Source organism: Podarcis tiliguerta (genome assembly GCF_965153285.1).
Source record: "Podarcis tiliguerta genome assembly, chromosome: 13".
In the NCBI taxonomy this organism is placed as follows: Eukaryota; Metazoa; Chordata; class Lepidosauria; order Squamata; family Lacertidae; genus Podarcis; species Podarcis tiliguerta.
Genome location: NC_139546.1, coordinates 49474930 through 49502716, shown reverse-complemented (window position 1 = coordinate 49502716; position 27787 = coordinate 49474930). Strand labels below are relative to the sequence as shown.

The 27787-nt window shown below is 52.9% G+C and overlaps 1 protein-coding gene across 9 annotated transcripts in view; it reads left to right on the top strand.

The window, feature by feature from the left end:
- KDM6B (lysine demethylase 6B) overlaps positions 1-27787 on the top strand; it is a 100227-nt gene that overhangs the window by 58717 nt on the left and 13723 nt on the right. For 8 of the 9 annotated variants that reach the window (XM_083410020.1, XM_083410019.1, XM_083410015.1 and 5 more), the window contains 10 exons: positions 2831-2923; positions 5521-5688; positions 6212-6352; positions 7531-7857; positions 9428-11451; positions 17816-17942; positions 23995-24100; positions 26565-26770; positions 27132-27196; positions 27636-27704. In XM_083410020.1, coding sequence (XP_083266146.1) covers positions 2831-2923; positions 5521-5688; positions 6212-6352; positions 7531-7857; positions 9428-11451; positions 17816-17942; positions 23995-24100; positions 26565-26770; positions 27132-27196; positions 27636-27704 — 3326 coding nt within the window. The remainder of the gene's footprint in view (positions 1-2830; positions 2924-5520; positions 5689-6211; positions 6353-7530; positions 7858-9427; positions 11452-17815; positions 17943-23994; positions 24101-26564; positions 26771-27131; positions 27197-27635; positions 27705-27787) is intronic. The other variant, XM_083410022.1, reaches the window with a different exon arrangement.

Genomic DNA, 27787 nt, shown 5'->3' with positions numbered 1-27787 from the left:
GCCAAGTGTGTCTTCCTCTTAGCACGTTTCTCCCTTGCTTCCTGAGTTCGAATGTCTTCAAAGCCCACGACACCTTTGGTAAAGGCTGTTCTGCAACTGGAGCCCTCGCAAGCCAGTGTTTCCCAGTTGTCGACCAAAATGTGTGCCACAAAGTTCACACGACCTAGAACAATGCAAATAAGCCACGATAAAATAATAATAATAATGACTTGGTAATAAACAGCTTAGGGACCCGGGTGGCGCTGTGGGTTTAACCACAGAGCCTAGGACTTGCCGATCAGAAGGTCGGCGGTTCAAATCCCCACGACAGGGTGAGCTCCTGTTGCCAACCAGTTCGAAAGCACATCAAAGTGCAAGTAGATAAATAGGTACCACTCCGGTGGGAAGGTAAACGGCGTTTCTGTGCACTGCTCTGGTTCGCCAGAAGTGGCTTAGTCATGGTGGCCACATGACCTGGAAGCTGTCTGCGGATAAATGCTGGCTCCCTCGGCCAATAAAGCGAGATGAGTGCCGCAACCCCAGAGTCGGTCACGACTGGACCTAATGGTCAGGGGTCCCTTTACCTTTACCTTTAATAAACAGCTTGAGTCAAATTAAAGTACTAGGTTATTCAATAGTCTGTTTATCACATTGCGCAATAAGATTAGCAGATTATCAGCAGACGGAGCGGAAATTCACTCCCAGCGAATCATTGGTAGGAAATATTCCATAAAAGTAACAGGAGAGTCACTGTGCATGAAAATACCGCAGTCAGTAGACGGTTGAACTGGGCAACTGAGTCCCCTGACTTATGAAATTACAAAATGCACTAGCATCACTGATTCCCTGGTGCAAATCTGTGGTATTTCTCTATCTTATTCTGAATCTGTAATATTTAATATAATAATAATAAATTTTATTTGTACCCCGCCCTCCCCAGCCAAGACCAGGCTCAGGGTGGCTAACAACCAATAATAAAAACAAGTTGATTGAAATGCAACTTAAAAAAACAAGATTAAAATACAACATTAAAGCATTAAAATTAAAAAGCAGCCTCATCACAGGAGGAGAAAGGAAAAAAGAAAGAGGGGGAGGGAATCAAACTGATTCCAAGCCAAAGGCCAGGTGGAACAACTCTGTCTTACAGGCCCTGCGGAAAGAAATCAGATCCTGCAGGGCCCGGGTCTCATGAGGCAGAGCGTTCCACCAGGCCGGGGCCAGTGTTGAAAAGGCCCTGGCCCTGGTTGAGGCTAATCTGACTTCCTTAGAATGATAGAGTTGGAAGAGACCACAAGGGCCACCGAGTCCAACCCCCTGCCAAGCAGGAAACACCATCAGAGCACTCCTGACATATGGTTGTCAAGCCTCTGCTTAAAGACCTCCAAAGAAGGAGACTCCACCACGCTCCTTGGCAGCAAATTCCACTGTCGAACAGCTCTTACTGTCAGGAAGTTCTTCCTAATGTTTAGGTGGAATCTTCTTTCTTGTAGTTTGGATCCATTGCTCCGGGTCCGCTTCTCTGGAGCACCAGAAAACAACCTTTCTCCCTCCTCTATGTGACATCCTTTTATATATTTGAACATGGCTATCATCTCACCCCTTCACCTCCTCTTCTCCAGGCTAAACATGCCCCGCTCCCTTAGCCGTTCCTCATAAGGCATCGTTTAGGGCCCGGGACCTCTAGGGTGTTGCTATATATGGACCTTAAGGTCCTCCATGGGGCATTAGTATTTATTTTATTGCCTCCGTGTCTCACTTTTTTTTTTAACCAAGGAGTTCAAGGTGGGCATGCCCATTCTTCTTCCTCTCTCCATTAATCCCCTGTGAGGTAGATTAGGCTGACAGTGAGTGACCGGCCCCCAAATTCACCCCCCAGGAGCTTTTCTTGGCCTAGCGAGGTTTTGAACCCTGGCCTCTCTTCTGGGGGGTTAGTCTGACACCCTAACCACTACCATTTCATTCGTTAACAAGCACTTTATGTGGGGATTGGGCCTTCTGGTGGTTCCCTCGCTGCGAGAAGCCAAGTTACAGGAAACCAGGCAGAGGGCCTTCTCGGTAGTGGCACCCTCCCATCAGATGTCAAAGAGAAAAATAACTACCAAACTTTTAGAAGACATCTAAAGGCAGCCCTGTTTAGGGAAGCTTTTAATGTTTAATAGGTTATTGTATTTAGTGTTTTGTTGTTTGCTGCCCAGAGTGGCTGGGGAAACCCAGCCAGATGGGCAGGGTATAAATAATAAATTATTATTATTATTATTATTATTATTATTATTATTATTATTATTAACACTTGAAATTAATTTTGATAAGGACTTAAGATTTTAAGATTTAAGGGTATAAGATTTAAGGTTCTTTTTCTCTCTTTACTAGATTGGAGTATAGATAATTTTTAAGATGTTGATGGGAGGATAAGGTTTAAATGGATTAAGATAAATAAGTGATAGTAAGCAGTGAAAGATGGAAAGAATTTGCTGACTTGATTATTAACTGGAATACAAAAAGGGAGGTGGGAGGAGGTCGAGGAAACAAGTCATTGAAGGATGGAATTGTGAAAAATGGAAGGGTTTTTAAAAAATGTTTTTGTTTTTTTTTTCTTGCTGGTGGGGTGGAGGTGTGGTTTTATGTATCTTTTTAATTTTTCTCTATCTTATTTCTCTCCTTTTTTACTGTATTTTGTCTTTCTCTATTCTTTCTGTATCTGTTAAAATTTGAATAAATATCATAAAAAAAAGAAATTAATTTTGATTGTTTCCTGTATGATTCCTTGCACACATCCCTTGCTTTAAGTGGTTTTATTTGCTTTATAACCATACGTTTCTTCCTTTTCTGCTCTCCCCGTGACTTTTCCCAGGCTCAGCTGTGGAATTATCACTCGGGGTCGTCTCACCACCGACCGAAAGCATTGCCCCCCCTGCAGCAAGTCTGGAACCTCCTGCACCTTGAGGTAAGTGGTGGCCAATGAGGGACTTCCTCACCTTCCCCCCCCCAAAAAAAAATTCCCCTCCCTGCCTCTCCTCAGCATCTCCTCTACTGCTTCGCCCCTCATTCTCGAGGGAAAACCTGTGATGCTGTGGATGTCGGTGGACAGCAGCTCCTGTCAGTTGCACCGTTCGACGTTCTGAATTTAACAGTGTGTGTCTCTTCTGTTGCAGCAAGAGTAATAACTTCATGCTGCATTTTAATATTGTATTTAACTTTTTTTTTAAGTTCTATTTCAATCAACTTGTTTTTATTATTGGTTGTTAGCCACCCTGAGCCCGGCCTCAGCTGGGGAGGGCGGGGTATAAATAAAATTTATTATTATTATTACCGTATTTTTTGCTCTATAAGACTCACTTTTCCCCTCCTCGAAAGTAAGGGGAAATGTGTGTGCGTCTTATGGAGCGAATGCAGGCTGCGCAGCTATCCCAGAAGCCAGAACAGCAAGAGGGATTGCTGCTTTCACTGCGCACCGATCCCTCTTGCTGTTCTGGCTTCTGGGATTCAGAATATATTTGTTGGTTTGTTTCCCTCCTCCAAAAACTAGGTGCGTCTTGTGGTCTGGTGCATCTTATAGAGCGAAAAATACGGTATTATGATTATAACTTCAAAAGCCTTAAAATGGGCTGGGCTGGACCCCCGTACAAACCTGCCCCTGGCATTGATATCTGCCTCAGAGGTTCTGCTTATGCACCCACATACGTCAGCCTGGTTGACGTGGTGGTTGTTGTTGTTGTTGTTGTTATTATTATTATTATTATTATTATTATTATACTGCCATTCATCCGTAGAACTCAGGGCCGTCCACAGTATAAAAATATAGGGTAAAAAGCACAAAATGCATGATAAAAACAAGAACAAGAACAAACGGATAACCCCATCTCCCACAACACATTTTAAAGGTTATCAAATGTTAAATCAGCCCAAAAGGCCTGATTGAACAGGAATGTTTTCACCGGGCAACTAAAGTTGTGTGATTCATTCTGCACTGTTTAAGATTTCTTTCTCCTTTTCGGGTTTTACAGATTATGGTATTTCCCCCCCTCCACACATTGAAAGAAAAAAACCAATCTTTATATAAGGTGAAATACCTGAAGCCTCACAAGGGACGTGGGTGGCGCTGTGGGTTAAAGCCTCAGCGCCTAGGGCTTGCCAATCGAAAGGTCGGCGGTTCGAATCCCCGCGGCGGGGTGCGCTCCCATTGTTCGGTCCCAGCGCCTGCCAACCTAGCAGTTCGAAAGCACCTCTGGGTGCAAGTAGATAAATAGGGACCGCTTACTAGCGGGAAGGTAAACGGCGTTCCGTGTGCGGCTCTGGCTCGCCAGAGCAGCGATGTCACGCTGGCCACGTGACCCGGAAGTGTCTCCGGACAGCGCTGGCCCCCGGCCTCTTGAGTGAGATGGGCGCACAACCCTAGAGTCAGTCAAGACTGGTCCGTACGGGCAGGGGTACCTTTACCTTTACCTGAAGCCTCACTTAGGTTGTTTGCTTTCTGTAGAAGCCTCAAAATGTTGGGGGATGTGGATTCCGGCTGATAGGCTGTTTTAATTCATTAGCATAGATAAGATAACAGAGCATGGATTGGCTCACTTTCCCCTCTTGTCACATCTTTGGAATAATCTGAGGTAATCTGTCACAAACAATTTGGAACCTGCTTATTTTTATAGCATAAGAGTTATATACCGCTTAATTGCAGAAAAAAAGAAAAACTTCAAGGCGGTTTAACAAGAAAATAAAAAAATAAAATTTTCAGTAAAAGCAGAAAAAACCCCAACTATTTGAAAACTTCAGATGATGAAAAAAGCAATAAGCTCAGAACACATCAACAGCTCCACCGTTCTCTCGTTCTTCATCTCACCATCGTTGAGCTAATTTTGGGGGAACAACTTGGAAGCCTCGTTATCACTTCCTGTACTCGCCAGAGCAAGGGGGAGCTGGTGGGGAGTTTTGTTGAAGCCACTGCCAACCCTTCAGTGGCTGTGGATCACCTCCTGCCTCTTTAAAATTGAATCACGAGACTGTCGAGTTGGAAGGGACCCCGAGGGACATCTAGTCCAACCCGCTCCACTACAGGCATCTTTTGCCCAACGTGGGGCTCGAACCCACAGCCCAGAGATTTAAGGCTCTCGTGCTTTACCGACTGAGCTGCCCCTCCTGCGGCCTTCCCGTTTAACGAAAATACAGTGGTGCCTCGCAAGACGAAAAGAATCCGTTCCGCGAGTCTCTTCGTCTAGCGGTTTTTTCGTCTTGTGAAGCAACCCCATTAGCGGATTAGCGCTATTAGCAGTTTAGCGGCTATTAAAGGCTTAAGGGATTAGCGGATTAGCTGCTAAAAGGCTATTAGCAGCTTAGTGCCTTAGAAAAAGGGGGTGGGGCGCGAAAACAAATCGCAGGAACTCGCAAGGCATTTTCGTCTTGCGAAGCAAGCCCATAGGAAATTCGTTCTGCGAAGCACCTCCAAAACGGAAAACCCTTTCGTCTAGTGGGTTTTCCGTCTTGCGGGGCACCACTGAAACCCGTTGCAAATCCCTCTTTCCTAACCGATTCTCCCCAAATTCCCAGAAGAGGAACTTCTCAGCCAAGCGCAACCCCCAGCTGAAGAGGCCTGGGCCGCCCATGGAGCCCCCCGTGGTCCAGCCGATCGCCCCGGTCCAGCACCCGCCACACCCGGGGCACGGGGAGGACATGCCCGCCCCCATGAAGAGGCGAAGGAGCACCAGTCCTGACCAGGTACAGCGGATGGGGGTGGGAACCCTGGGTGCAAAAGGGACCGCCGCAAACCAGACCCACTGCCACGCTCACACCGCTTTGCTTGCTTGCGCCGTGGGGCCAGCCCAGATCCTGCCCCACGCACGCTCTCTTGCTTGGCACTGGCCTGGCTGCCTTCGCTTCGCTGCCCCGGCTCTTGCGAGACGCCCTGGCGCCACTCGCAGGGCTGGGCGCTTGACGCTTCGCTCTTGGCGGTGGGTGGGTGTAGTGATTTAATTTCAGGAAGATGTTGCCGTTTCGTTGCACGAGCCATTGGGGGGGCTCTTTGAAATTTCCTGGGGCGGCGGGGGGACCCATTTTGGTTGGCTGCTCAGGTTTATTTTGCCCTGCGAAGGTGGGATTTGGGGAAGGGGTTTGCCTCTTGATCTTAGGCGCTGTGACCATCTCCCTCCATTTCTCTCTCCTCCCCCCTCTGCTTTTTCTGTCTCGCTGTCTCCCCCCTTCCTCTTTCCCCCCCGCAAATCTCCACTCCTGGCGCACGTAGAATGGTAACGGGGTGTGCCAGCACCCGACAGGTGTCCCTGGCAACCCCCACTACCAGCTGCCCAAGCCGGGATTATGGAACCCCCTCCACGGAGACTCATGGGGCCAGGAGCGCAAGAACGTCGCTGCCCCAGAGAGACAAGTAAGGCTGCCCCCCCCCCATCGTCCACCCCCTGCCCATGGACATCGGTCTGGCCTCTTTCACCACCGGGCAGGCGGAAACACCCTCCCCCTGGTCAAAAATCTGGCTACCCTCGTCGTACCCTCGTAGCAAACCTTTGCGATGATTAACGTCGTTTAGTTCTGATCAGATAACTGGTGGCGTCCATTAGAGGGGCAATTGACCCTTCCCCTCCCTGCCACTCTTTTGCCATCCTTGCTTTTGTATTCATGGGCACTGTCAATATTTTGGGCATTTCCATATCCTAGAATGGGCTGCCTTTAAATAAAAAAAACCCCACAAGTTTCTAGCTCTCGTGATTTTCCCTTGCAGAGGGAAGGGAGGGTAGGCTGGCTGGCTGGCTTGCTTGCTTGCTTGAGGGGCGCTTCAACACTTTTGCTGTGCCTGCTCCGTTCCCCCTCGCGGCGGTGCTCTCGAATTCAGATCTGTCTGGGTTTGGGTTGCATGGGGGTGGGGTGCCCTGGGAAGCGGGTGGGGTGGGGTATCACCTTAACTGTTCCCACCCACCTCAGAGATGTGCCCTCAACTCTGCCTCCAGTTCATGCGGAAACGCAAGAGTCCGAATGGTTACGTATCGGAAGGAAAAATTGGCCGTTCCCAAACTGGTGCCCTCTGGAGGTGTTGGACTACAACACCTATCAGTCCCTAGCCAGTGTGGCTGTTTTGAACTATAATTCCCATCAGTCCTCAGCCAGAATGGCCGTTTTAGACTACAATTCCCATCAGTCCTCAGCCAATATGGCTGTTTTGGACTATAATTCCCATCAGTCCTCAGCCAGTATGGCCATTTGGACTACAATTCCCATCAGTCCTCAGCCAGTATGACCATTTGGACTATAATTCCCATCAGTCCTCAGCCAGAATGGCCGTTTTGGACTACAATTCCCATCAGTCCTCAGCCAATATGGCTGTTTTGGACTACAATTCCCACCAGTCCTCAGCCAGTATAGCCATTTTAGACTCCAACTCCCATCAGCCCCAGGGTGTACTGGCTGGGGCTCAACCTAAAGGGCACCATGTTGGGAAAGGCTGATTTATGCCTTATGTGGAGAACACCTGTGTTTCACAGAGTCTGGTGTTTTTTCCTGGTTTTGGGGCCTCTCTCCTGACTTTTCTTGTCTCCCCCCTGTTCTCTTTAGGAGCAGAGGAACTCGGTGGCCCACCCTTTCCCCTACCCCTGCCCCGCCTACGGCTCCCACCCGCCCCCTCACCGCCTGCCGGCCATGGCCCCCAGCCCCCGCACCCCTCCAGCACACCGGCCCCCTCTCGACAGCCATGGCTGCCTGGCCCGGCCCAACGGAAGTGACCTTAGAGACGGCAGAGCCCCCCGGGTGCGGTCAGACTCCACTGCCACACCAGCAGCAACCGCCGCCTGCGTGCCTTACGTCCCGCGCCCAAACCCCGGAGGAGGAACCACCGCCACCAGCAAGACCACCTCGCGGGGGCCACCGAACCCTGACTGCCTTGTGAGTGGGGGCGCGGGTGAGGGGGGCTCTCGCAGGGGTCCGGGAATCGGAGCAAGCGTTGTAAGGCCTCGGGCGCCGGCTCCCAAAACTGCCGATCAGTTTCGCCCACTTTTGTCGCATCAATTAAAACAGCCCCAATTGCACTTTGATTAAACGTGCAATTGGTGGTTGCTGTTTTGGATTTTGTTATCCGTTTGTTTCATGAAATTTAGGCAATGCTCTGTTGTAAGGACAGGGAAAAGCCATAAGGAAAAGGGACGCGGGTGGCGCTGTGGGTTAAACCACAGAGCCTAGGACTTGCCGATCAGAAGGTTGGCGGTTCGAATCCCTGCAACTAGGTGAGCTCCCATTGCTCGGTCCCTGCTCCTGCCCACCTAGCAGTTTGAAAGCACCTCAAAGTGCAAGTAGATAAATAGGTACCACTCCAGCGGGAAGGTAAACGGCGTTTCCGTGCGCTGCTTTGGTTCGCCAGAAGCGGCTTAGTCATCGCCTCAAAGTGCAAGTAGATAAATAGGTACCACTCCAGCGGGAAGGTAAACGGCGTTTCCGTGCGCTGCTCTGGTTCGCCAGAAGCGGCTTAGTCATGCTGGCCACATGACCCGGAAGCTGTACGCCGGCTCCCTCGGCCAGTAAAGCGAGATGAGCTGGACCTAATGATCACGACTGGATCTAATGATCAGGGATCCCTTTACCTGTCGTAAGGAAAGAAATCCCTCAAGGCGGTTTACAAAAAAGATAAAGCGAGGGAGGGGAAATCACAACGACACTAGTAATAACTCAGTGGACAGAGCGTGAGGCTCTTGGGGTCATGTGTTCAAATCCCACATTGGGCGAAAAATTTGGGATTTGGACCAGAAGATCATCATCGTCCCTTCTGGTTCTGTGATTCTGAGACATACAAAAGTTAAAATGCTAGAACAGATTAAAATCGCCTCAGCTTTCTAAGCACCCAGGTAGGCTTGTCTAAACAGAGACAAGGTGCCCGCTTGCTATCAATAGGCAGGGAGTTCCGAAGTTTCATAGGTGCTGCTGCGCTAAACAACCAGGTTGTTACAAACGCGGAACGGGGATTATGTGGCACCAGTTCTGCCGATCGAAGTGGCAAAGTGGGGAAAGTTTCATAGGAAAACCGGTCGCCCGTTGTTAAGGGTTGTATATACTGATAGTAACACCTTGAACTTTGCCCGGCAGCAAATTGGCAACGGGCGCAGATCCCTGATCACGGGTGACAGATGCTGATGAGGCCTCCCTCCTGTCAGCAGTTGTGCTGCAGCTTCCGGATCAAGGGCAGCCCCACAGAGAGGGGGCTGCACCATTTTATTGCGCTGTTATCTGAGTGCGTTGCGCCAACAGCTGTTCTGAATAATGCTTTCGATAGGGTAGGGGTCGCTGAGGATGAGTCTAGGGCACGAAGCCTATCTGAGCAGAACGGCAGGACCCTGAGTCCGTTGGCGGGCGGACAGTGTGTGAACAAACCTGCTCTCTCGTGGGGTGAAGGAGGGAGCCATAGGCCTGGGAGGTGGGGAGGACAATCCCTTCTGATTGGCTCTTCTTTCTGTCCATCCCGCAGGGTTCCGACCATTACCAAACGCCGGCATTGGAGCCATCCAGTTCCGCCCAGGAGAACGGGGGCCGCAAAGCCCCCTTGCAGCAGTCGCAGCAGCAGCAGCCGCCACCGCCGCCCCGGCCAGCTCCTTGCCTTGCCCCTCGCAACCTGCCCTGCTCTCGCATGCCTCCTCCTCCGCCCATCGCCAGGGGGCCTCCACCAGCAGTTGCACGGGCACCCACAGCTCCGCAGTGCCCACCACCCCCGCCCCCTCTGCCCCCGCCCCTTGCCCCCTCTGCTCCTCCGCCAGCACCCCCCTTGCCCTGGCTGAAGGGCCCGGCGTTCGGCAGCAAAGGAGTGGAAGCAAAAGCCAGCAGCGACCCCCTGGGGGATATTCTGTTTGGGTGCGGGGAGCCGCCGCCGCCACGGGGGGACGCTTCCCCTCTCGGGGCCTGCGACTCGGGGCACAGCTTCCAGGATTCCAACGCCAGCAGCCAGAAAGGGCCCTTCTCACTCCCCGGAGAAGGGGCTGAGGAGAAGGCCAGCCCCCAAAGATCAGCCAGCCCCGAACCCACCCCGGCAGCCGCTGACTACTGGATGCCAGAGAGCACCCAGGAGGAGAAGGGCTCCGGCGGCGCCAGGGCCTCGGCCCCGGAGAGCCCCACGATTACCTCAGGAACCTTCGGGTCCCCGGAGAGCCCCCCTCAGCCGCCAACGCTGCCCCCGCCGCCCCCGCCACTGCCCCGGGCCTCCTATCCAAAGACGCCGGAGCCCTCGGCAGCGCCCCCCGCGGCGGAGCCCACACACGAAAGGCTCTTTGGCTTCGCCAGCCCCCAGCTGGAGGACCAATTCGAAGAGCCCCCTGAGTTCTCCAAGATCCTGCCAGATGGCCTGGCGAATATCATGAAGATGCTGGACGAATCGATCCTGCGCGGGGAGGAGGAGCGCGAGGAGAGTTTTCCGCCGCCCCCGCCGCCTGCCCCGCTGCTCCCCAGCCCCCCGCCTTTGGCCAGACCAAAGCCCCCCGCCCCGTCCAATGCCTCCTTCGACTACCCCAAGCCGCCGGGGCAGGACCCGCCGGAGCCGCCCTGCCTGTACCGCTACGGCAAGCGGGACCCAGAAGAGCGGCCCCAGGCGGCTGCCGCCACCGCCGGCGGGGCGGGCAAATTCCCCCACCACAGCACGGCCTCCCTGCTCAAGTCGTTGGCCAACATGCTGGAAGGGCAGAAGCACTCCTACCGACCCAAGCCGCTGACACCCCCAGGTGCTAAGATCGCTTCTCCGGCCGGCGCCAGCCCGGGGGCCACGCCCCACTTCTCTACCTCAAGCCAAGGCTGGGCCGCGGGAGCGATGGGGGAGCAGGCGGCCAGCTCTCCACCCCCTCCACCCGCCCCCCGGCCCATCAAGACGGAGTCAGAGGTGCTGGAGGAAATCAGCCGGGCCTGCGAGACCTTGGTGGAGCGAGCAGAGAGGGAAAAGAGCCCCGTTTCTCCGGCCACGCCGCCCCCCATCCCACCCCCTCCCGCTCCCCTTCCCTCTCCTGCGACGCTGCCGCCCCCGCCACCCCCTCCTCCGGCTCCCGCCCAACGCCCCAAGGACGAGTCCCGGAAGCGGGACCGGGAGCACCGGAGGCACCGCCGTTCCAGCAAGGACGGCTCGCGGCGGCACCGGGAAGGCAAGGCCCACAAAGAGAAGAACCGTCAGATCCTGGGCAGCCTCGACGTGCAGAGCTCGGAAAGCCAGGCGCGGGAGAACGGCGCCAAGCCGCCCCCGCCTCCCCCGGCCACCCCGCAGCCCGAGCGCCGGCTGCCCCCCGGCAAGAAGGAGGAAGGGGCTGTCGGCACAGGCTCCACGGTGGTGTGCTCGGCCGACCTGCTGAAGCTGCGCTCGTTCACAGAAGGGCCGCCCAAGGAGCTGAAGATCCGGCTGATCAAGGTGGAGAGCGGAGACAAGGAGACCTTCATCGCCTCCGAGGTGGAGGAGCGCAGGATCCCCCTGGGCGAGCTCACCATCAACCATTCGGCGGCCGAAGTGGTGCGGGCCAGCAAGTGAGTGGCTGCCTTGTTTTTTAATTTTATTTATTAAATCTGCATGCCGCGCTCCGCCCGTAGATCTTGGGGCAGTTCACAACGTAAAATCGCAATGTAAAAACAACAAAATGTATAGCAGAAAGATAATAATAATAATTTTTGTTTATACCCCGCCCTCCCCAGCCAAGGCCAGGCTTAGGCCGGCTAACAAGCAATAATAAGAACAAGTTGAATGAATACAACTTAAAAACGAAATTAAAATACAACATCAAAATATTGAAACATGAAAATATTAAAATGTAGCCTCATTGCAGGAGAAAAGAAAAGAAAAAAGAAAGAGGGGGAGGGAATCAAATTGGCTCCAAGCCAAAGGCCAGGCGGAACAACTCTGTCTTACAGGCCCTGCGGAAAGAAATCAGATCCTGCAGGGCCCTGGTCTCATGAGGCAGAGCGTTCCACCAGGCCGGAGCCAGAGCTGAAAAGGCCCTGGCTCTGGTTGAAGATAATCTGACTTCCTTAGGGCCCGGGACCTCTAGGGTGTTGCTATATATGGACCTTAAGGTCCTCCGTGGGGCATACCAGGAGAGGTGGTCCCGTAGGTATGAGGGTCCTAGGCCGTGAAGGGCTTTAAAGGTCAAAACCAGCACTTTGAACCTGACCAATGTACTCCACCGGGAGCCAGTGCAACTGGTAAAGCACTGGGTGAACATGCTCCCATGGCAGAGACCCCGTGAGGAGCCTCGCTGCAGCATTCTGCACCCGCTGAAGTTTCTGGGACAGCTTCAAGGGCAGCCCCGCGTAGAGCGAAATACGGTAGTCAAACCTGGAGGTGACCGTCGCATGGATCACTGTGAACAACAAACCAATAATCCCTGCTCCCTCTTTACGTTCTGCTCCTGGTATCAAAGCACAGCACATCAGCGCACTGCTCTGGGGTGTCTCTCGCAGGCTTTTCTGAGATCTCTCGCTCGTGAGCATCCCTAGGCTCCTGGTGTGCTGAGAACGCCTTGCCAAATCAAGGCAGAGAGCTTGGAAGCTTTTTGCCTGCCAGATGACCCAAGCGAATCTGGCACAAAAAGAGCTTGTTTTGTACTACAACTCCCAGCAGCCAGTAGGGAATGATGGGAGCTGTTGTCTGGCGTCACCCGGAAGGCTGCAGGCTCCTAGCCACCCAGCTTGAATGAGAACGCTGTGGTCTAAACCACTGAGCCTCTTGGGCTTGCCGATCAGAAGGTCGGCGGTTCGAATCCCCACAACAGGGTGAGCTCTCATTGCTCCATCCCAGCTCCTGCCAACCTAGCAGTTCGAAAGCACACCAGTGCAAGTAGATAAAGAGGTACCGCTCCAGCGGGAAGTTAAACGGCGTTTCTGTGCGCTCTGGTTTCTATCACGGTGTCCCGTTGCGCCAGAAGCAGTTTAGTCATGCTGGCCGCATGACCCGGAAAGCTGTCTGTGGACACAAGCTGGCTCCCTCAGCCTGAAAACGAGATGAGCGCCGCAACCCCATAGTCGCATTTGACAGGACTTAATGGTCCAGGGGTCCTTTACCTTTACTGTTTTTTACTTGGGCAAACAGGAGGGGCTGGATTTTCTGAGTCCCATACGGCCTGGAATCTCTCTTATTCTATCCTGCATTTTTTTTAAAAATAAATAAATTTTGGGGCAGAATTCTGGCTGAGCTGCACTGATTCCGCACCCTCATTGTTTGGAACCTGACATAGCTGCCGCTTGCTAGCTTCCCAAATTATTTTAGGCAGGGCCCACATGCTTAGCACGTATGAGGGCTAGAAACTTGTCCCTTATTTGAAAGCGAAGCACCTTGGTTGTTTTGATGTTGGGAAAAGGCCTTCTTCTTGGGGGTGGGCCTCCTCTGGTGTGTTTTGCCCCCTTGCTTTTGGGAATGGCCTCTTGCGGTTTCATCCTCAAACTTGCCAAGGTTGTGTGGCCAACTCCAGGACCCTGTGGCCGGGGAAAAGATGCCCACTGGGGTTTGGGAAGTGGGTTGAGTGGCAGGGGGCAGTCAGCCAAGGAATGGGTTTGAGTGGGTGTGGGTCAAGCCAGGCATGGCATAGAGGTACACAGGGAGCGTCCTCCTAAAGCAGCGGTTCTCAACCTGTGGGAATGTTGTAGGACTACAACTCCCATCATCCCTGAGCTCTGGCCTTGCTAGCTAGGGGTGATGGGAGTTGTAGTCCAACAACATCTGGGGACCCACAGGTTGAGAAAGGCTGTCCTAAAGCATGGGTAGGCAAACTAAGGCCCTGGGAGCCAGAGCCGGCCCAATTGCCTTCTAAATCCGGCCTGTGGACGGTCCGGGAATCAGTGTGTTTTTATATGAGTAGAATGTGTCCTTTTATTTAAAATGCATCTCTGGGTTATTTGTGGGGCACAGGAATTCGTTCATTCCCCCCTAAATGTAGTCTGGCCCCCCACAAGGTCTGAGGGACAGTGGCCCCCAATTTATATACCACCTTTATCCAAAGATCCCAGGGCAGTGCGCAACAGCAGGAACATAATTCATGCAGTGTAATAACAAAAACACAACACACAGCATGTTAATATAATAATCATAGTAACTGCGCCCCTCCCACATTGAACAGGCCGTAGATTTAATGGCTGAAGGGCTGGGTGAAGGGGAACGTTTTTGACTGGTGCCTAAAGCCCTGTACAGTGGTACCTCGGGTTAAGTACTTAATTCGTTCTGGAGGTCCGTTCTTAACCTGAAACTGTTCTTAACCTGAAGCACCACTTTAGCTAATGGGGCCTCCTGCCGCCGCCGCATGATTTCTGTTCTCATCCTGAAGCAAAGTTTTTAACCTGAGGTAATATTTCTGGCTAAGGGACGCGGGTGGCGCTGTGCGTTAAACCACAGAGCCTAGGACTTGCCGATCAGAAGGTCGGCGGTTCGAATCCCCACGACGGGGTGAGCTCCCGTTGCTCGGTCCCTGCTCCTCCCAACCTAGCAGTTCGAAAGCACGTCAAAGTGCAAGTAGATAAATAGGTACCGCTCCAGCGGGAAGGTAAACGGCGTTTCCGTGCGCTGCTCTGGTTCGCCAGAGGCGGCTTAGTCATGCTGGCCACATGACCCGGAAGCTGTACGCCTGCTCCCTCGGCCAGTAAAGCGAGATGAGTGCCGCAACCCCAGAGTTGGCCATGACTGGACCTAATGGTCAGGGGCCCCTTTACCTTTACTATTTCTGGGTTAGCGGAGTCTGTAACCTGAAGCGTATGTAACCCGAGGTACGAACGCTGCGGGTTGCGCGTTTTCAGGTTGCGGACTGCGCTGAACCCAGAAGTATCGGAATGTGTTACTTCTGGGTTTCAGCGCATGCACAGAAACGCAAAATGACCTCACATGCATGCGCAGACACAGCGCTTCAGGCTGAGAACGCTGTGGGTTGCGAACGTGCCTTCTGCACGGATCACATTCACAACCCAAGGTATAACTGTAAAGCCAGTGCCAGGTGAGCCTCTCTGGGCAGAGGAGCCACAGCAGAAAAGGCCCCGTTCTCCTGTTGCCACCCTCTGGACCTCTCGTGCAGGGGGCACACAAAGAAGGGGCTTGCGCAATGATCTCAGGGTCGGGGTCGGTCCGTATGTGTCCTTGCAGTATTACGGCCCTGAGCTTTATGACACCAGCACTTTGAATTGGGCCCGGAAACTCAGCAGCCGGAATTGCACCTGGAATTTTCCGCCTGCGAGGCAGACGCTCTGCCAACGGGGCTGCGGCCCTGCCCCTAAGATACCTGGGAGACCTGTTCCTTTGAACCTGGCCAGCCCTAGAGCACTTGCAAATCAGGGCACGCCACGGGCAGTTTTTAAGAGCACACCTGGTGTGCAGCAGAGAGAGGAGCGGCGCTCAGCGTCCCCACTCTGGCCTCCTCCCTCCTGCACCCCTCCGCTTCCCCCACGCTGGGCTCAATTGCCGGGGGTGGGGGTCTTTGGAGAAAGGGCCGGGTGCGGACTGAATGAGCAAACCAATTTGCAGCACGGCTCGAGAGCTCGGAAGCCCTTTCGAAACTCTTTCAAAACTCTCGGCAGCGTGGTTGGTTTGGAGCGAAGGTGGCTGCAGATATCCCGGTTGCAGATATCACAAATGGGAGGGGTATATTGTCTCTCTAGGGCAGAGGGAGCCCTATGGGAGACTGGAGGAGGAGGAGTAAGGCAGAGCTGATAACGGAGGCAGCTGTGCGGAATGGAGGGTGTCGGAGCGCGTTGCCTGCCGGACGGCTTCCCCGAAAAGTTCTGCTCCCGGAGGGCTTGGTCTGTCTTCTTTCTTTTTTTCTCCAGAAAAGTAGCTCCGCTGCTCTTTGCAAACTCCCGGGGCAGGCTTGGGGGCAAGGGTCAGCCCAGATAAGGGCCTTGGCAGCCGGAGGGAGGCAAGGAGGCCTTGGGGTTTGAAGCGGAGGAAAGGGAAGACTCTGAGTGGGACGCAGGGCCCCACAGAAATGGGGGCCAAAAGCCACCCCTCCCCTGCCCCAGGGGGCACGGGTTGCCCCTTCCCACGTCCCCTCCAGGAGGCGAAACTTTGCCAGATAGGTAAACGCAATATTGTGCCCTCTTAAGCCCAACGTGGCTGCAGGGGGGTCCTCTGGTTTGAGGCCGTCCCTTTGCACATGGTCTAGGGCACCTTTCTCGTCTAGGGGTGCCACCAACCGGCCTTGACTAATTTGTGGGGTCTCTGCAGGGAGCAGGGAGCGGGAATAGAATCTAGAGTTTTTTGGGGGGCAGGTAGATAGGTCTGGAGTGGAGGCAACAGGTTTTGTGGCAGAGTTTTGTGTTTCCAGTGCTGCGAACTCTTCTTTGGTACACGCATGTATATTTACAATTATACTGCTAGCATCAGTATTTTTTTATAAAATAGAATAGATAAATATGATGGGCTTGCTAAGTGCTTGAATTTACGAGGCCTCCTGGGATGGTTCACGGGGAAAGGGCTGATCCACCAGTAAGGCGTGCCATTTTAGAGGGGAGTTTTTGGAAAATTTCTTCAGTGAGGGGTCTTTTTGGAGTCTTGAGGATTTTATACTTACTATTATTTCTGGGGCTGGGCAACATTTAGCTTGTCAAGTGTACGTTTGATGAAGAAGTACGTAAAGTCCTTTTGGGGAGCTGAAGAATTTTAATTTTACCCTCTGAAAATGCCTAATAATAATAACTGTAAGTACTTGGCGATCATTTTCATTTATTTTTCTGTAATTTTACTGGCCAAGCAAAACTAAATCATATTAACCGATATATCTTTTGAATTCCCAAGTCACGTGGCAACTTTTTTGCACCCCTCATTTTTGGAATTTGAAAGGCAGACGGAAGGAGCTGTTGCCCACAGACTCTCCACAGCCCCTTTTCTCTGGGCAGTTTGGGGGTTTTGGGTTGGGTGTCCATCAATATGCGGATGATACCCAGCTCTACCTCTCTTTCAAATCAGAACCAGTGAAGGCGGTGAAGGTCCTGTGTGAGTGTCTGGAGGCGGTTGGAGGATGGATGGTGGCTAACAGATTGAGGTTGAATCCTGACAAGACAGAAGTACTGTTTTGGGGGGACAGGGGGCGGGCAGGTGTGGAGGACTCCCTGGTCCTGAATGGGGCAACTGTGCCCCTGAAGGACCAAGTGCGCAGCCTGGGAGTCATTTTGGACTCACAGCTGTCCATGGAGGCGTAGGTCAACTCTGTGTCCAGGGCAGCTGTTTATCAGCTCCATCTGGTACGCAGGATGAGACCCTATCTGCCTGCGGACTGTCTTGCCAGAGTGGTGTATGCTCTGGTTATCTCCCGCTTGGACTACTGCAATGTTCTCTACGTGGGGCTACCTTTGAAGGTGACCTGGAAACTACAATTAATCCAGAATGTGGCAGCTAGACTGGTGTCTGGGACTGGCCGCCGGGACCACATAACACCGGTTCTGAGAGATCTGCACTGGCTCCCAGTACGTTTCCGAGCACAATTCAAAGTGTTGGTGCTGACCTTTAAAGCCCTAAATGGCCTCAAAGGCCCAGTAGACCTGAAGGAGCGTCTCCACCCCCATCGTCCAGCCCAGACCCTGAGGGCCTTCTGGCGGTTCCCTCACTGCGAGGAGTGAAGTTACAGGGAACCAGGCAGAGGGCCTTCTTGGTGGTGGCGCCCTCCCTGTGGAACGCCCTCCCGCCAGATGTGAAGGAAATAAACAACTATCTGACTTTTAGAAGGCGTCTAAGTTTAGGGAAGTTTTTAATGTTTGATGTTGTATCAAAATATTCTGTTGGGAGCCACCCAGAGTGGCTGGGAAAACCCAGCCAGATGGGTGGGGTATAAATAATAAACTATATTATTATTATTATTATTATTATTATTATTATTATTATTATCCACCGCTGACGCTCCTGCTTCCCTCATCCTTCTTCCAGGCATGCCAAGGTGAAAGGGAAGTTTAAGGAGTCTTACTTGCTTCCCAGCCACTCGGTCAAACCTCAGATCAACGTGGACGAAAAGCTCCCGCGGGAAAAGCTCAACCCCCCGACCCCCAGCATATACGTGAGTCCCAGTTTTGCGGGGTGACGGGGAGAGGGCAAAGGGAGAATTTTGTTGGGCCTGTCTGAGATGGATGAAGGGGGGGGAAGGGGCGTCGATAAATGGTGCTGCACCAGCGCCGGATTCGAATTCATGACGACGTGCAAGCAACATCACAAGGTTCTATCCCTCATGGCTTCAGAGGGGAGTTAACCTCCCCTCTGAAATTCCAGGAGGTCAGAGGGAGCCGGGCATGGCTTTCCTACGGCTGCACTGGAGCAGCAAGGAGCGACTTACTGCAATTCCACCTGCAGAATCCGCCCCTCCGTGGTGCGATTTCCCTGAAGGGCATGGGGGTGATGCCCCCTGCGTCCACTGACACCCCCCACCGACCTAGGGGTGATAGATGGGTGCTTCCAGAGTGGCTGGGTCACCCAGCCCAGGGAGTGGGGCTGAATAGAGTCTGGGGAGGACTGGGGATGTCGGCCGCGAAGGAGGGGCTATGCTTGTTGATCTGTGTTCCCCCCCTCCCCAATTTCCCCCCAAACAGATGTGCTCATTCTACTCCCATCCCACACTCCTTAACCACCTCCTGTTTTTGACTTGGTTTTTTTTTATTATTACTGTGCAATGGTACCTTGGTTCTCAAGCTTAATCCGTTCCGGAAGTCCGTTCCAAAACCAAAGCGAGTTCCAAAACCAAGGCGCGCTTTCCCATAGGAAGTAATGCAAAACGGATCAATCCGTTCCAGACTTTTAAAAACAACCCCTAAAGCAGCAAGTTAACATGAATTTTGCTGTCTAATGAGGCCGTTGATCCATAAAATGAAAGCAATAAACAGTACTGCAGACACACAATCAATCAATCAATCAGTAGCTGAACTGTGTTCCACACGGTCACAAAAAAAGAGACGCAAAACCAAAAGTGTAAAATAAATAAGAAAGACAGACAGACCTCAGTGTAACACTCAAAACGGAAGTGTGGCACTCAAAACGGAGCTCGTTCGGCTTCCGAAAAAATTTCGCAAACTGGAACACTTACTTCCGGGTTTGCAGTGTGTGGGTTGTAAGTTGTTTGAGTACCAAGGAGTTTGAGAACCAAGGGACCACTTGATTATTCTTTCTCCTCCTTTTTGCAATGCTTCCAAGGTTACTTTCTCCACGTCAAAGGCAGCTGTTGGCCGTTAGAAATAAATAGATATCGCCCTTCCCCACCTAATGAGCTCATCACCAACTTCTCTGTTAGGCCCTTAAATAAATCCATTTGTTTACTTAATAAACAAGTGAGGCGTATTCTTAATCTTGCTACGACAGCATCCACCTTTAGAAAACACCATTTCCCCCTCTTTCTAAACAGCTCTGATCTTTCTCTTTTAGGATGGCCCTTTGACCATAGCAGTGTGTACCCCAAAGAGGACTGGCCTTTTAAATTTAACTTTTCAGGCCGTTCTGCGAGCTCCTTCCTAGTGCCTGCCTATCTATTTGTCGATGGATAGATCAATCAGTTGTTCTGCCTGCCCATTAAGTTGCCTGCCTCCCAGAGTCTGTGTCCAGAGGGGAAATTTTGCACCCTTTCTCTCCCTTTAATCCCCCAAGGCCTAAGGGGTGTGGCAGTCCCTTTGGGAAACCTTGTCCTCTGCCCTCTCTCGTTCTGCCAGTCGGATCCACCTCCTGGGTTCAGCGGCTTCTTCTTCCTTCTTGTCCCTAGATAGGGAGGGAGATAAGGCACCTGGATTATTTTCGCTTGCCTGGCCTTGACCCTTGGCTGGAAGCAGCCACACACATCCACTGCAATGCCTTTCCTCTCACCGTTGGCTAATTGAAACCTCGGTGCCTTCAGCCCTCTATCCCGGCCCTATCGTTTGTCCGGGGGATGCAGCTGCCTCAGGCAGCAAAATGCCTTGAGCTGGCCCTGCCTTGTGCAGGTAGGATCTTGCTTAGAGCGTATGAGGAGCAGATTGCGACGTCGGCTTCATTCAGCGGTACAATGGTAGCTCGGCTAACGTAATTTCGGGTTGCAAACCCGGAAGTGTATACTTCCAGGTTTTGCCGTGCACATATGCGGAGAAGCACTCTTTGCGCATGCGCAGAAGCTCTCTATCGCACCGCGTGTATAAGCGGCGCGATAGGATTCGGGGTAAGTACGGACCCCTGGGATGAATTAAGTTCGTATCCAGAGGGTCCACTGTATATCGCTGGTGAAACCGGCGCTGCTCCTGAGTCCCTCTGCTAGCAACATTAAATATTCTATTTAAAAATGGGGTATCAGAGTTTTTAGGGGCTAACCAGGTTGGGATAGCTGGGATAGCAGGCTTGTTGGTTTTTTGAATGTCTTAGTAGATTTTTCAATTTTGTTGTTCTGTATGGGACAATGACGGGGACGCAGGTGGCGCTGTGGGTTAAAGCCTCAGTGCCTAGGGCTTGCCGATCGAAAGGTCGGTGGTTCGAATCCCCGCGGCGGGGTGCGCTCCCGCTGTTCGGTCCCAGCGCCTGCCAACCTAGCAGTTCGAAAGCACCCCTGGGTGCAAGTAGATAAATAGGGACCGCTTACTAGCGGGAAGGTAAACGGCGTTTCCGTGTGCGGCTCTGGCTCGCCAGAGTAGCTTCGTCACGCTGGCCACGTTACCCGGAAGTGTCTGCGGACAGCGCTGGCTCCCGGCCTCTTGAGTGAGATGAGCGCACCCTAGAGTCTGTCAAGACTGGCCCGTACGGGCAGGGGTACCTTTACTTTACCTATGGGACAATGACAATAAAGATTATTGTATTGTATCGCAAAAAGGGTGCTGCTAGCAGAGGGACTCAGGAGTGGCACCGGTTTCACCAGCGATAACCACTGAGCGAAGCTACCATTCCGCTCTGCCCTCGTACGACGCAGAGGGAGAAACAAACTGCATTGGCGAGGCGCCGAAACAGCTCGTTCCTCCCTCTGCATCTTTAAACTGCTCAATGGAGGAGTGTGCAGCTGCCCTCTCCTCAGCCAAGCAGTGAAAGGAGCCCCCAGCCCCGCGCTGGCTCCCACAAGCCAGCTGCAGGGTGGGGGCTCCGTGAAACGGCTCAACCTTCCTCCCCACCCAGCTGAGCGGCGCAAGGCAGCCTGCACTGTTCCAGGGTTGAAACCGCCTGGGCTCTGGAGGTGAGAGCTGGGGCAGTTTCGCCCGGCGCCTCGCGGGCAGAGGCAGATGTGTCGTTTTCTCAACGTTGTGGTCTGTCGCCAAACCGCGATGTTGGGCTGGCAATACACCGCGGTGTTGGAAAGCTGATATTGCCCAGCCCTAGCGGGTGGGCTTCCCCCTGGCTTAGAATAGAATCATAGAGTTGGAAGAGACCCCAAGGGCCATTGAGTCCAACCCCCTGCCAAGCAGGAAACACCATCAGAGCACTCCTGACATATGGTTGTCAAGCCTCTGCTTAAAGACCTCCAAAGAAGGAGACTCCACCACACTCCTTGGCAGCAAATTCCACTGTCAAACAGCTCTTACTGTCAGGAAGTTCTTCCTAATGTTTAGGTGGAATCTTCTTTCTTGGGGGACCAGACAGCCCCCCATTGCAAGGGGGCTGTAAGCCCTGTGCTGGCAAGCTTCAGCCCTCTGGGTTGATTCCGAACTACAACTCCCATCAGCCTCCCTCCACCAGCAGGCGTGGCCGATGGCTAGCGATGGTGGGAGGTGTAGTTCCTGGCGAGTCAGAGGGCTTCTCTCAGCGCTGGATTTCCTGGATCGAGAAAGGAGGGGGGAGGGAAGGTCGTCTTGCGAGGCCTCCTCCATCTCTTGGCCCTCTGCCTGCTCTTCCTCCCAGGCCTCTCCCCTTATCTCCTGGGCTCCATCCTTGGCTTAATCAGGTTCTGTCTCCCAGCTCACTGTACCTTTCACCTCCTTTCAACCTTCAGCCGGCCTTTCCTTATCTCGTTCCTCTGGCCCTCTGGAATGCAAGCGCATCCAACCAGACACCTATTATGACGACCGTGGATTTTATTATTTGAAAATCCGCGTTCCCACACCAAAACACTGTTGCTTATCGTTCCCCGCTGTTTCCCTTGGATACTTCGTCCTTGGCTGTTTTGGAGCAAAACTCCCTTCGTTTTCTGTGTGTTCCTTTTAGAGCGCCCGTCCCCTTTTTAATGTGCCTCTCAATTTATGCCCAACTGATTTATTCCGTAGCAAAAAGCTACAGGGTTCTGGGATGACTGAATCAGCCAGTCCAAACCGTGGCCCAATTCTCTCTTGGGTACCATGGTTCAGAGTCAAGTTTTCCATTGCCCGACGAAGCCTGCCCTTCCACTGCGTCCTGCGTCTCGAGGTCGCGAAGATCATCCACGCTGCCCCCTCGTTACTCGGGGAATGTCCTCAGCCCCACTTGGGGCACATGCTCCCCTCCCCAATGCCGAACTTCCTGGCGCCCAGATTTCTTGGTCCAAAATGAAGCTTCTGGGCTGGGAGTCAGTCCGCTTTGAGTCAGTCCTTTCATGGTGGGGCAGCATCTCTTAGGACAAAGTTCTGCTGGTGTCCCCAATCCCGTTCTGCTGTGCTTTGAGCTGACGTTGCAGAGAGCTGCAGTTTCTGCTTAGCCAGGGTTTAATCCAGTTCCCGTTCACCAATTAGATTCTCTTGCACGTCCCCTGTGTGGTTCCGGCCCTCCTGCGTGGAAAGAGGCATTGAAAGAGGTCTTTTCTTTCCCTCCACCTTGATCTTTCTCCAACGCATGGTTCCACTGTCTTTTTAATTCCTCCCTCGATCTTCCATTTTGGTTGTGTTTGGGGATTGGGGGCCATTCCCCAAAAGTCTCTGTCCCCCCTCCCTCCCTCCCCCCTCCCCTCTCTCAACAAGTTGCACCATTAGTTTAACGGCCTTGTGACTGCTCTTAGCTTAGCTCAGCATCCCAGAAGATGAGATTTTTGAAACCCTGGACCTGGAATCTGCCTGGAAACCCAAGGCAATATGGATGCCCAGCTTCGACCGGTGGAGCTCCTTGCTCGCCTTCCGCCCCACGACGTGTCTCCTCCAAAGAAGACATTTTGGGGGGGGGTGGCTCGAGGTTTTCCCCACCTCCAGCACCTCCTTCCTCCCCACACTGTCTCCAGACTGCAAAACGGCCCCCCAGAACCATCTCCTGGCATTCTTTGGAGCAAGACTTCCCTGCCTCCCATTTCTTCATCCTAAGGGGCGCTGTTTGGCTACTTGTCTTGATTTTATGGAAAGCAGAGTAAAAGTCTTCCCCCTGGCTCCTTTGGAGTGATGGGCTGCACCCTGCAGCTTTTTTGCTCGGCTGTTTCCCACACGGAACTGCAACCAGCTCTTTTTATCATCCCGGATTCCTCCCGCAGCTGCACAGATAAGACGTCTTCCTCCGTTCTCTGGGGATTCTTCTCAGGTCCGCTTGGAACTCCACAGTGGAGGGGAGGAAAAAAATTATATCTAAAAGGAGAGTCTTAACTCCGCAAACTCTCTGCCCACTGTGTCCTTCCTGCTCATTCTTAAATGACCTGGAGAACTTAAGGACGTAAGGAAAGCTTGATGGGTCAGTCGGGTGGCCCCTCAGTAGTCCTGGATCCTGTTCTCCCAGTGGCCCACCAGATGCCTCAAGCGGAAACCCTCAAGCAGAACTCAGGGACAAGAGCAACTCTCCCCTCCTGCGGTTTCCAGGAACTTCTATCCAAAACCATCACTGCTTCCGACTGTGGAGGCAGAGCCAAGCCGCTGTGCAATATCCCGTCTTGCAAACAACTCCAAAAGTGGAGACCACCGTTGACCAGTGAAAGAGCACCCACCACTGGATCTAAGGGCGGGGGGAGTTTCTGGTTGAAGATGGGGGACGCTGGAGCAACATTAGTCTAACCTGGGGGCGGGGAACTGTGCAGACTTAGGCCCAGTGGCCTGGACTAGGCTGTTCTGTTGATCCTTAGCAGTGGGTTTATCTGAGTGGACCTCTGGTCCAAACTAGGAGATGCTGCCTTGTTGTTGTTGTTGTTCTGCTGGCTCTGTTTCTGGGGGTGCCTTAGGCTTTTGCTTTTGGGGTGGGGTGGGGGGTGGGGACCCAAACTGGCATCTTGGCCTCTAACGGGTCTCCTCTTTCCTCTTCAGTTGGAGAGCAAGAGGGATGCTTTCTCTCTGGTCCTCCTGCAGTTCTGCACTGACCCCAAGAACCCCATCACCGTCATCCGGGGCCTGGCCGGATCCCTCCGCCTCAGTGAGTATCCTGCCCTCTGTGGGTTTGGGGGTGGGGGCCAAAGAGAGCCTGGGTCAGAGGCTGAGGCTCTGCGGAGGGGAGCCTGAGTTGGAAGTAGAGTTGGAAGGGACCTCAAGGGTCATCTAGTCCAACCCCCTGCAATGCAGGACTCGTTTGCTCAACAAGGGGCTCAAACCCACGACCCCAAGGCATTCTACCATTGTACTGTGGAGAGTGTGTTAACTTATGGTCTGTGTGTTGGGAGCTGCACGGTCAGGGGAAAAACAACTCTCTCCAGGGTTGTGAAGACTGCGGAGAGAATAATTGGGTGCACTCTTCCCACCTTGGATCAAATCTACACTTCCAGGTTCCATAAGAAAGCTGCAGAGATAGCGCAGGATAGTGCGCACCCCAGAAATGATCTCTTTCAGCTTCTGCCTTCTGGAAGAAGGGACAGGGTTATAAAGGCTAGGACTAGCTGCCAGTTTTTATCCAAATGCGATTTTGGTTTTAAACGCAGTGCTTGCCGGTCAGAAGGTCAGTGGTTCGAATCCCCGCAACGGGGTGAGCTCCCGTTGCTCTGTCCCAGCTCCTGCCAACCTAGCAGTTCGAAAGCACGTCAAAGTGCAAGTAGATGAATAGGTACCGCTCTGGCGGGAAGGGAAACAGCATTTCTGTGCGCTCCTCTGGTTTTGCCAGAAGCGGCTTAGTCCTGCTGGCCACATGACCCGGAAGCTGTATGCCGGCTCCCTCGGCCTGTAAAGCGAGATGAGTGCCGCAACCCCAGAGTCGGCCATGACTGGACCTAATGGTCAGGGGTCCCTTTACCTTTACCTTTAAGGTAGTCTCTGTGGGAGTATATTGTATTTAATTATGGGGTATCAGAGTTTTTAGGGGGTTAACCAGGCTGGGATAGCTGGGATAGCAGGCTGGTTGGTTTTTGAATGTCTGATGTAGATTTTTTCAATTTCGTTGTTCTGTGTGAGACTGACAATAAAGATTATTGTATCGTATTGAGGGGTCACGAGTCTTGTGCTCTCCCAATGGAGAAGCGTGTGTTTGCTTCTGCAGCGTTTTGTAGGTTCAGTCTCACTATACATGCATTTAACTTGCACAATTTCAACCACGCATGCTTGGAGGCTGGCTGGTTGAAATTCCACAAGCTGAATGCAAGCATTTGCAGAGGACCCTTCCCACTCATATGATTCTACGTCGGGGAGCCTTCTGGCGGTTCCCTCACTGCGAGAGGCCAAGTTACAGGGAACCAGGCAGAGGGCCTTCTCGGTAGTGGCGCCCTCCCTGTAGAACACCCTCCCATCAGAGAAAAACAACTACCTGACATTCAGAAGACATCTGAAGGCAGCCCTGTTCAGGGAAGTTTTTAATATGTGACATTTTAGTGTATTTTTCATCTTTGTTGGAAGCCGCCCAGAGTGGCTGGAGAAACCCAGCCAGATGGGCTGGGTACAAATAATAAATTATTATTATTATAAAAGTTCTTTCTGCGCTGGTTAAAGCGGGAGGACCTGGTGAGGAGAGAAGTCTTCAGCTCTCCACCTTGCTTTCTGGGCCTGCCTGCCCCACCAACCACAGGACAGCGTATGCAGGGTTTTTGTGTATCCATGGAAGTCTCAGGACCGAACCCCCATGCAGGATGTGATCGTACTGTACAGTGGTACCTCTGGATGTGAACGGGATCCGTTCTGGAGCTCCTTCGCATTCAGAAGCGAATGCAACCCACGTCTGTGTGTGTGTGTGCGGGTCGCAATTCGCCGCTTCCATGCATGTGCGTGACGTCATTTTGATTGTCTGCGCATGCGCGAGTAGTGAAATCCAGAAGTAACGTGCTCCGTTACTTCCGGGTCGCCGCAGCGCACAGCCTGAAAATTCTTATCCCAAAGCTACTTCAACCCGACTGTATTTGAAATCAGAGGCTTTAGGGTCGGATAGATTTTTGAGCGGGTAGTGTGTAAATTCGTACCTCGGAAGTCGAACGGAATCTGTTCCGGAAGTCCGTTTGACTTCCAAAACATTTGGCAACCCAAGCACGGCTTCTGATTGGCTGCAGGAAGCTCCTGCAGCCAATCAGAAGCTTCCTCGGGCGTGTGGGTTCCAAAATTAGTTCTCAAACCGGATTTGTGGCGTTCAGGAGCCAAAACGTTCAAGAACTAAGCTGTTTGAAAACCAAGGTACGGCTGTACTTTTAAGGAAAAGATGTCCGCAAAATGGAATGTGTGCTCTTGGTGAGGCAGTGAGTATCTGAGTGAGGCCTTGCAATCTGGTTGTTCAGGAGCAGGGGGCTTTTTCCTTGTGGGGGGCAGTGAAAAGAAAAAGAGGTCACGATTCCCATGGGTCTTGCCTTGGGTTAGGCAGCCCCAAACCAGGCACCTTCACTTCATAAACATGCCAGCAAACAGGGAGGGGCAGAGGGGCAGAATTCTCTCGAAGCTCCGCCATGACACCTGCTCCCCCCCCCCCCCCCCAGACCTGGGCCTGTTCAGCACAAAGACGTTGGTGGACGCGAGCGGGGAGCACGCCGTCGAGGTCCGCACGCAGGTCCAGCAGCCCTCAGACGAAAACTGGGACCTCTCCGGGACGAAGCAGGTGTGGCCTTGCGAGAGCAGCCGCTCGCACACCACCATCGCCAAATACGCGCAGTACCAAGCGGCCTCCTTCCAGGAGTCCCTTCAGGTGAGAAGGCGGCAGGCGGCGGCATCTCTCGGGGGCATTCCCCCCCGCCCCTAACGCCAGAGCCGGCCCAAGGCATTTTACCGCTTGAGGCAAAGCGGAAAGGGGTGCCTGCCCCCTTGCTGCTGCTACCCGAGGCGACCGGTGGCGGCTCAGGGAAGCCCCAGAGGCTTAAGGGTGGGCCGGCCCTCGCCTTAGGGAGATGGAGGAAGCCACCCTTTGGGCTGGGTCTCCACATTCCTGCAGTGTAAAGGTTGGCAGTTGAAAGTCTTCTCACAGGGTGACCGAATTGAATGCCTCTTCCTGGGCGGGGTGGGATATTTTGGGGGGATTCCCGATCTGACCTTTCTGTCTCTTGAGGCAGGAAGACAAGGAGACGGACGACGAGGAAGCTGATGAGCCTGACAGCACCACTGAGGCGCCCCCAAGGTAGGAGGCCTCATCCTTTCTTGCCTTGCTTTGCGTTTCCAGTGGTATTTGCTGTTTTTGTTCATTTCCGGGAGCGGGGGGGTCGGATTTCTGCTGGAGGAACGGCTTTGCAACAGTTCAAAACTGAATGCAAATAAAAGAGGGTGCGAGTTGCGGGGCGGGGTCTGCCAGGCAGCTGCACCCCCAAAATGATTTAATCGGGTTACGTCATCCAGCGCTCTGCAATGCTTTATGAGTGAATTTTGAAGGCTGAGCGGTACAGAAGGCAGGGGGGGGTTTACACTTTTGGGAAGGGGCAGTTCAAAGGTAAATTATTATTATTTCTTTGGGCCCAGGTGGAGGGTTTTGATGGGCCATGGTGTGGGGAGGGGGGCAAGTCTCCCCCATCTCTCTTCTCTGCACCTACTGCATCATAACTCTTCCTTTCTGCCTTTTGCAGCAACCCTGACCAGAAACCGCACCAGATTATCAAGTTTGGGACCAACATTGACCTCTCGGATGCCAAACGGTGAGAATTGCCGCTTTGCTCTTTAACTGCCTCCAACTCCACCCCCGCCTTTTCACTGTGAAAGGCCAGGGTTGTTTTTCCTT